The 14,265-nt window shown below is 40.4% G+C and overlaps 1 protein-coding gene across 1 annotated transcript in view; it reads right to left on the bottom strand.

Annotated features, from left to right (window-relative positions):
- LOC140728532 (sodium-driven chloride bicarbonate exchanger-like) overlaps nt 1–14,265 on the bottom strand; it is a 275,952-nt gene that overhangs the window by 48,850 nt on the left and 212,837 nt on the right. The window contains 4 exon segments of the mRNA XM_073047392.1: nt 1,503–1,580; nt 1,582–1,678; nt 3,191–3,291; nt 6,089–6,235. Coding sequence (XP_072903493.1) covers nt 1,503–1,580; nt 1,582–1,678; nt 3,191–3,291; nt 6,089–6,235 — 423 coding nt within the window.

The following is a 14,265-nucleotide window of genomic DNA, read 5'->3' as shown; positions in this document are numbered from 1 at the left end:
TGGCGGATAAGAGTAAAATATGGCAAAATATAAGGATGTCCACTTTGGTAGAAAACAGAATAAAGACAGATAAAATACTGCCAGTGAAATTGATATGATGCCCTTGTATGTGAAACGCAGAACATGAGTGCAGAAGCACAAGTTATTAGAGAGGGAAATGGAGATGTATCTTTATTGCAGGAAGATAGAGCAGAAAAGTAGAAAAAATCTTCCTACAACTGTTCAAGGTTTTACCACCACACTCCAAGAGCACTCTGTTTAGAAGTGATGATGAAGAGATAATGAATAAACTCTTCTTGGGCTTCCAGCAGGGTGCAGGTTTCAATGGCAAACTCTGCCATCTTCATCAGGGATGATGCCCGGGCATGTCTAGTCCGGTGGTATATATAGCCCCATAGTCTGTCCCTCCTGATTGGTTAGTCCTCATCCAATCAGGTTTCCTGTCTCCCACCTTGCTTACAATTGAATACTAATTCTTACTTAGAGTGAGACCATCTTTGTTAAAATTCTTCCTTATAATTGATACCTGTACCCACTGGGAGCCCAAGAAGAGTTTATTCGTCACATATGCTGGGAAAGCACTAGATTCTTTTACAGTACAAGATGATATTATTTTAAAAAAACATTAAGATTCTGAGAGGGCTGTAACAGAATGTTTCTTGAAAAGATGTATCCCTTGTGGGGAAATCTAGAATCAGAGTACTGTTTCAGAATTTAGAGACCATCCATTTCAAATGGAGGAGAAAAGAAATTTCTTCTTTCAGGGGATCATGTCTCTTTGGGATTCTGCACCCTGAGCACTGAGGAGGGTAAATTAACGAATATACTCAAGGTTGTGGAATTTTTAAATCTACAAGAATGGTTATAGCAAAAAATGTAGGTAACTAGAGCAGAGGCTAAGAAATGTTCAGCCATGATCTCATTCAGTGCCAGAGCAGGTTCAAACAACAGGTGGGGCCTATCCCTATTCTTATTTCTTATGCCTTTACCACAAGAATACTGTGGTAGAATATACAAATGAATTATGTCAGTTTTATAATCAAGTAGGAAGACCACATGGCAGATAATGAGCATTGTATGAGTCAATTTTCAAGCTTAGTAATCCAAATGAATATTAAAAACAAGAGAACTATTTGTATATGAACGTGATACAAATATTGAATACCTTTCTGGCCTGGTTACAACTAGAAATAAATAATATGTAATTAAATAATTGCCTTCACCACAAGAACTACAGCAGTTCAAACAGAACATTCATATTTCTCAAGGGCAACCAGGGATAAGCATTAATTATTGGTCGTGCCAGCAATCTTATTTTCTAAAACTACTGGTTGTTATTCTCTCTGCTCACAGCTAATGCAACAAGCATACTTACCACAGTGAACCAAGTACAGAAAAGGATTTACACATTAAGAACAGAAATTAGAATGCGGTATAAGCAAGGCAGCAAAGGTAATTCGCTCCATATAAAATTAATTTTCTAGAAAAATCATCAGACTTACTATGGAACCTTCTGTAGCTTCTCCCAGCAGACCACCAAATGTAATGACAGGCGACATACAGGCACAGTACAAGAATAAGGAAAGATGCCACACATTGCAAGTTTAAAGCGTCCCTAAAGTCACTCCAAAAAAATGGGATTTTTCTTTTGATGTCTTCACATAATCCACCGAATAACCTGGTTTTGAAGGAAATCAAAAGATATTTCAATATGTAAACTTACAAATCTAAAAACATTCATCTGCTTAAGTACAAGCACTGAACCGATTCTCTGCAGAGAACTCCGCCCTGCTACAGAGGTTGTACAGTTTTCAGTTGTATTCATCATGTAAAGACAGATGCTGAGCAGCCCAGGTGGGTGTGTGTGGCTGGAGTTCTTTCCGCAAAAAGCTCTCGCATTTCCCTTGGCAGACAATTCTTCCTCTACCAAAAATCAGTAGCGGGTGCTCGATTTTCCTGCCCATTTTTCATTATTCTGGACTCTCTTTTAGTCCAAAATTTCATGCCAACCCCGAATGTAACTAATGAATGCTCTCTGGAGAAGGAAATTCTCAGGATTTGCATTCACTGAAAGCCGAAATCCCTCATTTAGCCAACGGGATTAACCTTTCATTCTGAGATAAATTCCCCAGTTTTAGATCTCATACATCCTTCTGGTCAAGCACCTCAGAATATTTTATATTTCAACAAGGTCACTTCTTATTCTTCTGAACTCCAGAGAGTTCTATTCCAGTCTATCTCACCTCACCCTCGGAATAAATCTGCTGAAGTAGTATGAAACCGTGAGTACCCCCTGATCCAAATCCAAAATCTTGAAAACCTCTGAAATTTTTTGAGCGCTGACATGACATCACAAATGGAAAACTGCATAGGGAGCTGAGGAAGTTCCCAAGTGAAGCAAAGGTCTTTGTGCACGACAGGCAGTTCTGGGAAATGACCTCACATATATATTGAACAGGAGTTAATAAAAAATGTAACAACACTACATAAAGCAAAAACTAAAGATCTCAACCACGTAGGGTTCATCAGTGTCAGAGTGAAAATATCTGGCCTAATGGTATGCTGATCATGGAACAGGCAAAGCTCCGTCACTACAAACTGAAAATTGAAGGTCATTGTGAATATTCAGCAGGCTGGTTGCAAAAATTTAAGAAAAAGCATGACATTTTATTTTTAAAGATTTGTGGTGATAAAGTGTCTGCTGATCACGAAGCAGCAGAGAAATTCATCGATGAGTTTGCCAAGATCGGCGCTGATGAAAATCTAACATGCTGAATAGCTACATATGTGTGATGAACAAGTGAATCATATCGTGATTATACCCCACCCCACACACACACACACACCGCACACGTGATAACGAGCAAGGACAGGACTAGATTTAGCTGTAGTATCTTATAGTCGATTAGTGTTCAGAATGGCGAAGTAGCGCAAATTGATATCAATGGGCAGAAGAATTTGCTTAGTATGATATTGCATATATTGAATATTAGAAATGTCTTATTATAATGGTGATTATATGTCCATTGATAGTAACAGATAGTTCCTTTATTTTTCATTTTTGTTTCAGATTCTTCCTAGAAATGTTTGTAAGGGGAATAATGTAGCAAAACAACTGTAATGTACACTCATACATATTAAACAGCAGAAGGAAATAAAACACAATTGACATGAATTTGCTTTTACCAACCTTCCTGTTCTCTGCAGCTCAGGTCCTGCGTGCTCCTCATGTGGGTCAGGATCTCCATGAGCTGTGGTTCCATTTGGTATTCCTGGAACCTTTCTTTTCTCCTGCCGAAACAGATTTTAAAAATGTTTTGAAATTTGACACCCAAGAGTGGAAGTGCTAATTCATCAAGATCAGATACAGATGTTAAAGGTGTATATGCTACAAACTTGGACAATGTTTACATCAACAACTGAATGTAGCAAGGTAACATCTGCCCATTACGGATTTGCATTTGAAATTCACCAATATAATATTAGATTGTTAAATCTGCCTTTCTGATTGTGATCAAGGTAATGGGTGTATATTGAATTACAATCTATCACCAACATTAACCCACACTCAGGATAACGAAAGTAATTTTGAAGATAGACAAGGACTTCCTTTCTCTCTACTTCACCCCATAAACGACCTTTTAGCAATAAAGATGGAAGTGCAGTAGACCATCTACGGTAAGTTCTTTTTAAAATTGACTGCAACAAATAACATTTCAATCAAAGCACATTCAAGTGCTATCTGATCATTGTTGGATTGACATTGCCTTTTCATAATGTAATTATGGGCTAGATTCATACCCATCTCTAGGTGTCCCCATTTTAAAAAAGATCAGGATGTTGGATGTCTCCTGAAGAATGCAGGTGTTCAGCTCCACTAAACTTTTCAGGTAAGAGGGTCATACAGCACAGGAACAGGCTGTCCATCCATCTATTTCTCTGTATGCTTTCAATCTGATTGATAATCTTTCCTGTAGGTAGCGGACCAAAACTGCATGCAATACTCCAAATTTGGGCTCACCAATGTCTAACACAAATCCAACATAACATCTCAACTCCTGCACTCAGTTCTCTGATTTGTGAAGGCCAATGACACTAAAACTCTCTTTACAACCCTATCTAAAGGCTTGCCACATTCAAGGAATTATGGATCTGTATTCCAAAATTCCTTTGTTCCGGTGCACTCTTCAGTACCCTATCTTCAATATGCAAATCCTACCCTGGTTTGTCCTTCCAAAGTGAAACATCTCACTCTTGTCTGCACTCATCTGCCATTTTCCAGACCATTTTCTAGCTGGTCCAGATTCTGCTGCAAGTTTTGTTAGCCTGCCTCACGGCTTATCATTTTTTTAAGCACTGCACTGTGCTGCTGGCACAAAACAACAAATTTCACAACATACGTCAGAGATATTAGACCTGATTCTGATAACTACACTCCCAATCTTGGCATCATATACAAATCTGCTGATCCAGTTTACCATACCATTATTATAGGTGATAAACAACAATGGACCCAACACCGATCTCTGTGGCACAAAGCTACAACCAGAGAGGTATAACCAATAAAATGATTCATGTTGGAATAACAGGACTTGGACTGAAGAGAGAAATACAGTAAGAATTTGAGGTAAGGTGGCACCATGGTGGTGTAGCGGTTGGCATGACACTATAATAGCTCAGGGCATCAAAGTTCAGAGTTCAATTCTGCTATCATCTGTAAAGAGTCTGTACATCCTCTGCATGGAATGCATCTGCTTTATCTGGGTGTTCCGTGCTCCTCCCACAGACCGAAGATGTACAGGTTATGAGGTTAACTGGTCATTTTAAACTCTTCCATGATTAAGCTAGGGTTCAACAGGGGTCACTGGGTGGTGCTGCTCGAAGGGCTAGAAAAGCCTATTCCAAACTGTATCCCAGTAAATAAATAAAGAAATAAAGCAGTCCTATAACACGTTATTTTTAATGCACACAATGAATGACATTAAGTACGTTGAATATATGAAATACAAGTGCAGAATCAGAATCAGGTTTGATATCACCAGCATATGTCGTTAAATTTGTTGTCATTACAGCAGCAATACAATGCAGATAGTGTTCTTGGCTTCAAAGTCCAGTCAGAAATCAGATGGTGGTGAGAAGGAGCTGTTCCTGAATCAGTGAGAGTGTGCCTTCATGCTCTGTACATCCTTCCTGATGGTAGATATGAGACCTGGGTGATGGGGCATCCTTAATGATGGATACCACCTTTTTGAGGCATCGATCCTTGAAGATGTCCTGGATCCTACAGAAACCTGTGTCCATGATGGAGCTGACTAAGTTTACAATTCTCTGCAGCTTACTTCAATCCTGTGCAGTAGCCCCCAGACAGACGGTGATGCAGCCAGTTAGAATGCTCTCCCCAGTACATCTGTAGAAACTTGCAAACGTCTTTGGTGACATGCCAAACACCGAATGAAATATAGCCATTGTTGTGGCTTCTATGTAGCTCCATCGATTTGTTGGGTCCAGGACAGATCCTCAGAGATACTGACACCTTGGAATTCTGACCTCTCTATGAGGACTAGTGTGTGATCCCTCATGTTACCCTTTCTGAAGTCCACAACCAGTCCATCAAGTTTTGTAATTAACTGGATTAACATTAGAACTTAATTACTTAGAACTTAATTACTTAGAGGCATTCATTTCTGTTGCTATTTAGAATACCATTATAATTTAGTGAAATCTGTATTCCCAAATCAATTACATTGATCTTGATATGTTTTTTTAAAAGTTATATTATGCTGTGACCATTAACTTAAATTGGTTCTGTAGTTTTCAGTGAGCATTATCAATGTGAGTACATGGCATTGTTCAGTTCTTCACTCTTAAAAGCCACAAAACAACCTATCTTCCAAATCAGAGGTTCCCAACCTTTTTTTATGTCATGGATCAATGCCATTAAGAAAGGGGTCTGTTGACCCCAGGTTGGGAACTCCTGTCAATGAATCAACATATGGTTCTTAAATTATGATGATTCAATTAACACCATTATCTTTCAACAAAAGTGCTGGGTGATAATGCAACAATTACATCATTTTAGTGTACATACCTGGGAAGGAACACTCTTCGGTGGTTCTATTCGGATTGATGGATCCCACTCTCCAGGTGGCAGAACAGTCACTTGATCAAGAAATTCATCCACACCAGCAACCAGGTCATTGCGGTCCTTTGCTTTATATGCAACATCGTGAAATACCTAAAATATAAGCGCATAGATAACTGATTATGCAAAAGTTATTTATATGCCAATTAACTGCAATTCCATATTTGTATTCCTGTATGAAACTTCTGTTTAATTTATTAAGAGCATCAGGTTATAAATTTAAAGACAAAACTTGAGAATCACTCTGCAACTGCAAACAACACCAATGTTAGCATCTACTGTTTGGTGAAAAGAAGGTGCTGAAGTATTGGGTAAATATCACTATTCTGCTATATATTTAACTTAATCAACAGAGAGGTTTACCCAAAACTATATTGCCCCTCATAAATAACTCTTTTGTTATTGAAATGAATTTTGGATGCCTTAAAGTGAATTTTACATCCTTATCTTGATTCAATGAGGTAATGAAGATACCTTTTTTTAAAAGGTAGTTTCATTGAATGGAGACACAAGACTGCAAATGCTGGCATAAGAGGTGAGCATTGGTGCCTCTCAGGGCTGTGTGTTCAGCCACTCCCGTCTCACGACTGCACTGCCAGATTCAGCTCAAACCACATCATCAAGTCCGCTGATGATACAGCAGCAATGATGAGTCAGTATGCAGAGAGGAGGTAGAGAGGGTTGTCAAATCGTGCAAGAATGATGTCTCAACATGGACACGATAAAAGAGATAATTGTGGACTTCAGGAAGGCAAAAGTCCGCCATTCTCAATTTCACATCAATGGTTCTGATGTGGAGAGAGTGAAGAGCTCAAAGTTCCTTGGCATGTACATAACAGACATTCTCTTGGACCCACAACACATCTTCACTACTCAAGAAAACACAGCAGCACCTACACCTTCTGGGGAGATTGAAGCAGTCCAGGATTCCTACCACCACTCTCATAGCTTTTTACAGGAATAGAACAGTGTCCTGTCTGGTTTAATCACTGGATAGCACAAGCTGCAAGGCATCAGAGCACAAGGACAGTAAAAACTGCCAAGAGGGTCACTGGGTTCTCCCTCCTGACATTTGTGACATTTACATGGAGTGTTGCAGACAAAAGGCCCGAAGCATTGTTGAGGATCACTAACACCCATCCCACAATCCCTTTGACCCACTACCATCAGGAGGGAGGTACAGAGCCATCAGGACTAGGACTGCCGAACTGGGTAACTGCTTCTTATGTCAGGCTGTGAAACTAATGAATACCCTGGAACCACCAAGGTCACCTCTCTAGGACAGCAAAGCTTTTTACTGTTTATTGTTTACCTGTGCTGTGCACTACATGCATTTTGAATTATATTTCATTAACTTATTTATAGTAATACCCCCATCCCCGTTATATGCATCTTCAGACAATGCATTTTCACAGTTGTGCGTCAAACCTATTTCTACCAACTTCTCCTTAAATGCGTCCAAAACTCACAGTTATGCATGCGTGTGCGGTGGAGTCTGCGAGGCTGTTGGCCGACCAGTATTGTGTGGGACAAGACACACCGCTTTCCCGCCAAAACAAGCCATGCGCGCACGCCTCACAGTCTCACTACTGCCTGTCTCACACTGGTAGTAGCAGCGTGTGGATGTGCGATCTTGCGCTCTTAACCTTTTGTTGTTATTACCTACGGTGCAGTGATTTTGTGCTTGAATTATTTAACCATGCCTCCTAAGTGTCCTATGTCAAGTCTTGGGCCATCAGCCAAGCTGCAGAGAACCTTTCACGATGAAGAAATAAGTGTGGATGAACTTCTGCGTTTAACTCAGACTGAGGTGATAACAATGGTGAAGAAGAAAGGGTTGAGTTGCAGGTGAAGGATTTTATGGTGAAGCAACTGGCATGAATTTTTAAGACTGGGGAACACTTGGCACAAATGGCGATGGACATGGACCCAAGTTTAGAACGGAGTCAGCATTTCAGTCGTTTCCTGCAGTCAATCCTTCTTCCCTATAAGCAAATTTATGCTGAAAAAAATGCTGCCAAGCAAACAACCCTCACCACTTTCTTCAAACCAGTGTAATCCACACCAACTCCACCTCCACCTGAGCACTTCACACTTGTCGCTTCTCCTGCTACTGGCAGTTCTGAGAGTTCCACTAACTTGCCAGAGAGTTCTGTGAGTCTTCCTTCACACCTTGCTGTCCTTGATGATCCTGACGACCCACAACCATCCACCTCATCCATGTAAAGCTGCCCAGCACCAGAACAACCACTCATCTCCTGGAGCCTACACGCCTGCCACTGTTGGTGAGTACTGTACACCCTAGTATGTTGACTTTCTATGACTTATTATGTTGAATATTACCTTAAATTGATGAAATATAATACAAATGCTGCCTTGTGGTACTGCTTTTGTGTTGTATTGGTATGAAAATGTGAATAATTTACAGATAAAACATATTTAGGAAGCCCTCCAGAACACATCCCTATTTTCTCCATTTAAATAATTATTCACATAATGCATTTTCCATACTATGAGTTGACTCCAGGGAACGTATCCCTCGCATATAACGGGGATAGGGTGTATTTTGGTGAATGAGCTGTGTGTGATTTATGTTTTGTGGGTGCACTGTGGTCTGGAAGAACTTTGTTCCTTTGGTTGTATACAGTTTTGTGCAAAAGTCTCAGGCACCCTAGATTTTTGATATAAATTTACTGTCTTCTGCATTAGTGTGTTATTTAAAAAAAGCACATTTTAGATTTGCAAACATTCATTTTCCAAAAAAAAATTAAATGTTACAGAGAATTTTTTGTATTTTATTAAAGAAAGTAACATATTAAGTAATAGACCACTTTTCAAATAAGAACTGGATTACTTTATAGGTATATAGCCCCATGCAAGATAAAACAAAGATAACAAACAGATCAGTGACATAATGAGTTGAATGAACTAAACTGATTAACTGAAACAGAAACAGATATAGAAATGGACAACCAAGCTAAAAGGTGAGGGTGTGGCAGATATGACAGTTTAACCGTCAAATCATCAATTCTTACACCATGGCAAGAGTGAGCATAGCAACGAGACAAAAGTGGTCATCCTACATCAGCAAGGCCTCTCCTGAGCAGAAATTCTGCAGCAAACTGGAGTTTCAAGATGTGCTGTCCAAACTCTTCAGAAGAAGCACAGAGAAACGGGCAAGGTTGGGGACTAAAAAACATAGTGGTTGGCCACAGAAACTGAGTGGAGCAGATGAAAGATAATCAAACTGATGTTCCATCTAGGTCAGAAGATGTACGGTGCTGCTATCAGCTCTGAACTCACAGAAACCACTGAAACCGAAGTACACCCTTCTACAGTCCGAAGAAGTCTTGTCAGAGGTGGTCTTCATGGAAGAGTTGCTGTCAAAAAGTCATTTGTCCAAAGTTGAAGCAAAGCCAAGAGACTCACCCACACACAAAAACACCAGGACAGGCATGCTGAACAATGGTAGCAAGTGCTCTGGAGTGATGAGTCAAAATTTGAAATTTTCGGCTCAACCAGGAGGCAGTTTGTCTGTAGAAGAGCTGGAGAGCGCTACATGGATAAGTGTCTGCAGCCAACAGTGAAGCACAGCAGAGGTTCCCTGCAGGTTAGCAGCTACATTTCTGCAAATGGATATGGTCAGTATTAATGGAATCCTCAATGCTGAGAAGTACAAGCAAATTCTCATCCATCATAGGAGGCATCTGATCGGTCCCAACTTCATTCTGCAATGGGACAATGACCCCAAATACACGGCCAAGGTCATAAAGAATTATCCTCAGCAAAAAGAACAAGGAGTTCTGCAACAGATGGTATGGTCTCCACAGAGCTCTGATCTCAATATCATCAAGGCTGTCTGGGATTACCTGGAGAAACAGAAGCAAGTGAGACGGCCAAAGTTTGCAGAAGAACTGTGGCAAGTTCTCCAAGATGCTTGGAACAACCTACCAGCCGATTTTCTTATAAAACTGCACGGCAGAAGCACCTAAGAGAATTAATGCAATTTTATGGGCAAAGGGCGGCCACACCAAATATTGATTTAGTTTAGGTTTTTTTTTACTGCATAGTAACGTCTTTGATATTTATAAACTCTTTATTTCACTACTTTTAAAAGCAACTTCACTTTACAGAGGTTTTTTTTTTACATTGGCCTAAGACTTTAGCACAGTACTGTAAATGTACAATCAGATGAAAAGAGACTTGAACTTGATCTGAAAGGTGGTTTTATTTGCCAGCACCTGTAGAAGGCTCACAGGAGGACCTACGACAAATATGGGGGGGCAACAGTAATGGCAGAATATGCAGTAGCAATTGATTGCTGAAAAGTAGTTCATGACAGTACGACAAAGCCGCAGCTGCCTCCAGTGAGGCACACACTCCAAAGAAATTGCTACCATTGACAAAACAATCAGCACAGACAGTAAAATGGAGTAAACAAAATTCAGATGAAGTTTTACAAATTACAGGCATTATTATTGTATTATTGAAACAACTTCATATTTATATCAGAGTTCAAAATTAGACAAAACAATAATGGTTTCCACATAAAGCAAATGGAAGTTGGAAGTTATGGAGGAAGTTTAAAAAGGTCAGGATTTTATTCCCTAAAGCATAGAAGGCTGAGGGGAGATTTGATAGAGGTGTACAGAATTACGAGGGGTATAAATAGGGTAGGGTTGGTTCCTTAAGGTTGTTATAGCTTAGGGTGGTAATAGGGATAAGCTCCCATTACCTATTAAATGCTCCCAATGATGTGCGTCTCAAATAGCCTTTGACGACCAAGTCCAGCTCCTAGCCTTTGTGTGTAGCTTAGCTACTTCAAAGGTTTCAAAGGCCTATTTAATGTCAGAGAAATGTATACAATATACAACCTAAAATGCTTTTTCTTCGCAAACCATCCATGAAAACAGAGGAGTGCCCCCAAAGAATGAATGACAGTTAAATGTTAGAACCCCAAAGTCCCCCCCAGCTCCCCCTCCCTCCCACACACAAGCGGTAGCAAGCAACGATCCCCCTCCCCACACTGGCCAGGAAAAGCATCAGCACTCGCCATCGAGCGCTCAAGCGTGAGCAAAGCAACAGCAAAGACACAGACTTGCAGCACCCCAAAGATTACTTGTACACCCGGAATTTGACATCCCACAGGCTCTCTTAGCTACTAAATGGCAGGACCATTTCTATAACAGAAGGATGAAAGGGTGGGAGGGGGGGTTTACTGGCAGCTTAAAACAAGTCACTTCAGGCAGTTGGGGCTCATCAGCCATGGTTAGCAACTCATCCAGGAGAAGGAAAACTCTGCTCTCAAACCTTTGCTGTCTAACGGCTATACCCACTCACGGGAAAGGCTTTGGGAGTAAACCCTGAGGGAAGAATCTGGAGCTGGAGTTCCCAAGGTAGTCCTATGTTGAGTTCAACACTGACCAATAATTCCCGTAATGCTGCAGGCGGGTTGGGTTAATCAGATGCATGGAGAGGGGGAGTTTGCTACGTGGGCAACAGCGTGCTCTTGAAATTGTACTGCCTGGGCTTGCGTATCTAGACAGCGAGGACACCACATCCATAGTCAACCCTAATGAACTGAGGCCTCAGATAGATAGGGTAAATGCAAGCAGGTCTTCTCCACTGAGGTTGGGTGAGACTAAAAATAGAGGTCATGGGTTAAGGGTAAAAGATGAAATGTTTAAGAGGAACAGGAGGGTGATGAGAGTGTGGATTGAGCTGCCAGTGAAGAGGTGGATACAGGGTGGTCAATTTCAACATTTAAGAGAAATTTGGATAAGTGCATGGATAGAAGGGGTATGGAGGGGTATGGTCTGGGTGCAGGTCAATGGGACAAAGACTAGTTGGATTGATAGGCCTGTTTCTGTGCTGTAGCGTTCATTGACTCAAAAGTGGACTACACATATTTAATCAGCCGTAGGTTTGAATGTTAACATTTTAAGGTTCATGTTTGGAAATACAGTAATATTGTACACAACTCATATAAGATTAACTGAATTTACTTTTAAGTCTTAGGTAAAGTTCTAAAATCATTTTCATGTACATTAAGATTATGAATGTAACTTTATTATGAGTGTGGTGACCAAATATGTTATTGTGTGTGTATTCTGCATACAAATTCTCAGCAAGATAATCAAAGTTTATACGTTGCTATTTTTAATACATCTATTTAATTTCATGATGAATCCATGTTGACTAGTAAGTGTACACAAGCATCTTCTGTAAATATGATTGCCCAGCACAGTTTGCTTCTTTCCTTTTATAGCAGAGATATCAAGGTGAGTGTTTTGTACCCACGAAGGGAATTGCTACCTTAAGATTAGTGAGTTAGTACTGCTTTATGGCACTGTTTTATGTAGTTATACATTGCCTGGAGTTTAATTAAAAAAATGACTGGCTCTTAAACAAAAAATGTTGTAAACACACAACAGATCAGATAGTCTCTGGAGAGGGAAAGAGTTAAAATTTCAGGCCCAAACCCCTTGTTGGAACTGAAAAAGAAAGCAGATATGGTGAAGTTGGGATGATCTTAGGGAATATCTCTGGGTTTTTTTTGTTTCATTTCAGATTTCTGTATCTAGAGTTTCTGTTTGTTTTTTATTGTCACATTTAAAGGTTCTATTTACTTGAAGATAGGGAGGCAGGGTGCGGATACATCTCTACCAAAGGAAGTGTAAGGCACTCTTACCCTCCTGTGTTACTACATTGATACATAATCAGGAACATCAATTCCCAGTGTGCAATGTGGGCTGTTCACCTGGAACAGGAATTGAAGATGGTGAAGGGGTCACACACGCTCTTGGTGGGATGGAGGTCAAAAATGAAATGTGGTTGAGTTTAAGCCATTCTGTAAATCTGTAAGTAAAATAGATCTAGCGTTTTTACCCATGCAAGTTTGTCTTTGTTAAAGAATAAATATAACATGGTGTCAGAAGTCAGTATGAGGTCTAAATACAAAGCCTAGCTGAATAGTGCAAGCAATTAAGAAAGAGATGCTAGACAAAATAGTTTGTGGAATCCCAGATAATGTTCTTAAAGGAAGACTGCTCCATGAAAAAGATTTAACACTAGAAAAGGCTGTGACTATGTGTAGGGCAGCAGAGATCACATGAGCACCAGCTAAGGAGCTGCACAGGGCAGAAACAATAGTCCATGCTATGAAAATACAAGGGCAGAGCACAAGGGGCTTCCCAAAGCAACAGCATGGCAACGAGATGGGCTTAAAACGCAAATGTGGAGGCAGGTGCATTCCAGAGATGTGCCCTACTTATGGAAAGTTCTGGAATAATTGGGAGAAGAAGAATCATTTTGCAAGGCGCTGCAAAGCTGGGACTACCAGAAGAAAAGTGCATACGGTTGCTGAGGAAATGGAGGAAGTCCTTGTCGATTCTCTGCAGATTGCTGCTGCTGATAAAACAGAATGGATTGTTCCAGTGATTGTCAATGAGACAGTAATTCCATTCAAGCTTGGCACCGGAACCCAGATGAACCTGATGTCTATGGATTATAAGACTCTCAAAGTAAAGAGCCAGATGTACTCAGTGATGTTAAAAGTTTACTCCTGAAGCCTTAGCTCAGAGTAGGTATAGCCACTATGGAGGTTTGAAATCAGTGTTTTCCTTCTCCTAGATGAGCTGCCAATCACGGCTGTTGGGCCCCATCTGCCCAAAGCAACTGGTTTTAAGGTGCCAGTAACTCACGTTTGCCCCTTCTCCTGTCAGTAGAAACACTTCCACTTGGCTTAGTAGATAAGCCACATGTGAAGACCAGGAGCTGGACTTGGTTGTCAGAGGCTATTTGAGACACAAGTCATTGAGAGCATTTAATAGGTAATGGGAGCTCATGCCCACTACCTCCTCTGGCTACAACAAGCTGAGGAACTATAGATCAGGAGTTCCAAACCTAGAGTCCAGAGTCTCCTCACATAATGGTAAGGCTCCATGGCATAACAAGGTTGGGAACCCCTGCTATAGATCATCTCAATGTCATTAAATAGCAACGGTAAAGTTTGCAGTAGATGCAAAATGTAAGTAGTGAAGATGGGCAACAATTACATAGAAATACAGACAGATGATTGGAAGAAAAACCTGGCCATATGAGGATGGTGATGATGATGAAGA

This window comes from Hemitrygon akajei, chromosome 5, assembly GCF_048418815.1.
Source record: "Hemitrygon akajei chromosome 5, sHemAka1.3, whole genome shotgun sequence".
NCBI lineage: Eukaryota > Metazoa > Chordata > Chondrichthyes > Myliobatiformes > Dasyatidae > Hemitrygon > Hemitrygon akajei.
Note: the sequence above shows the minus strand (reverse complement) of the source record. Positions and strands in the feature narration are given on the sequence as shown.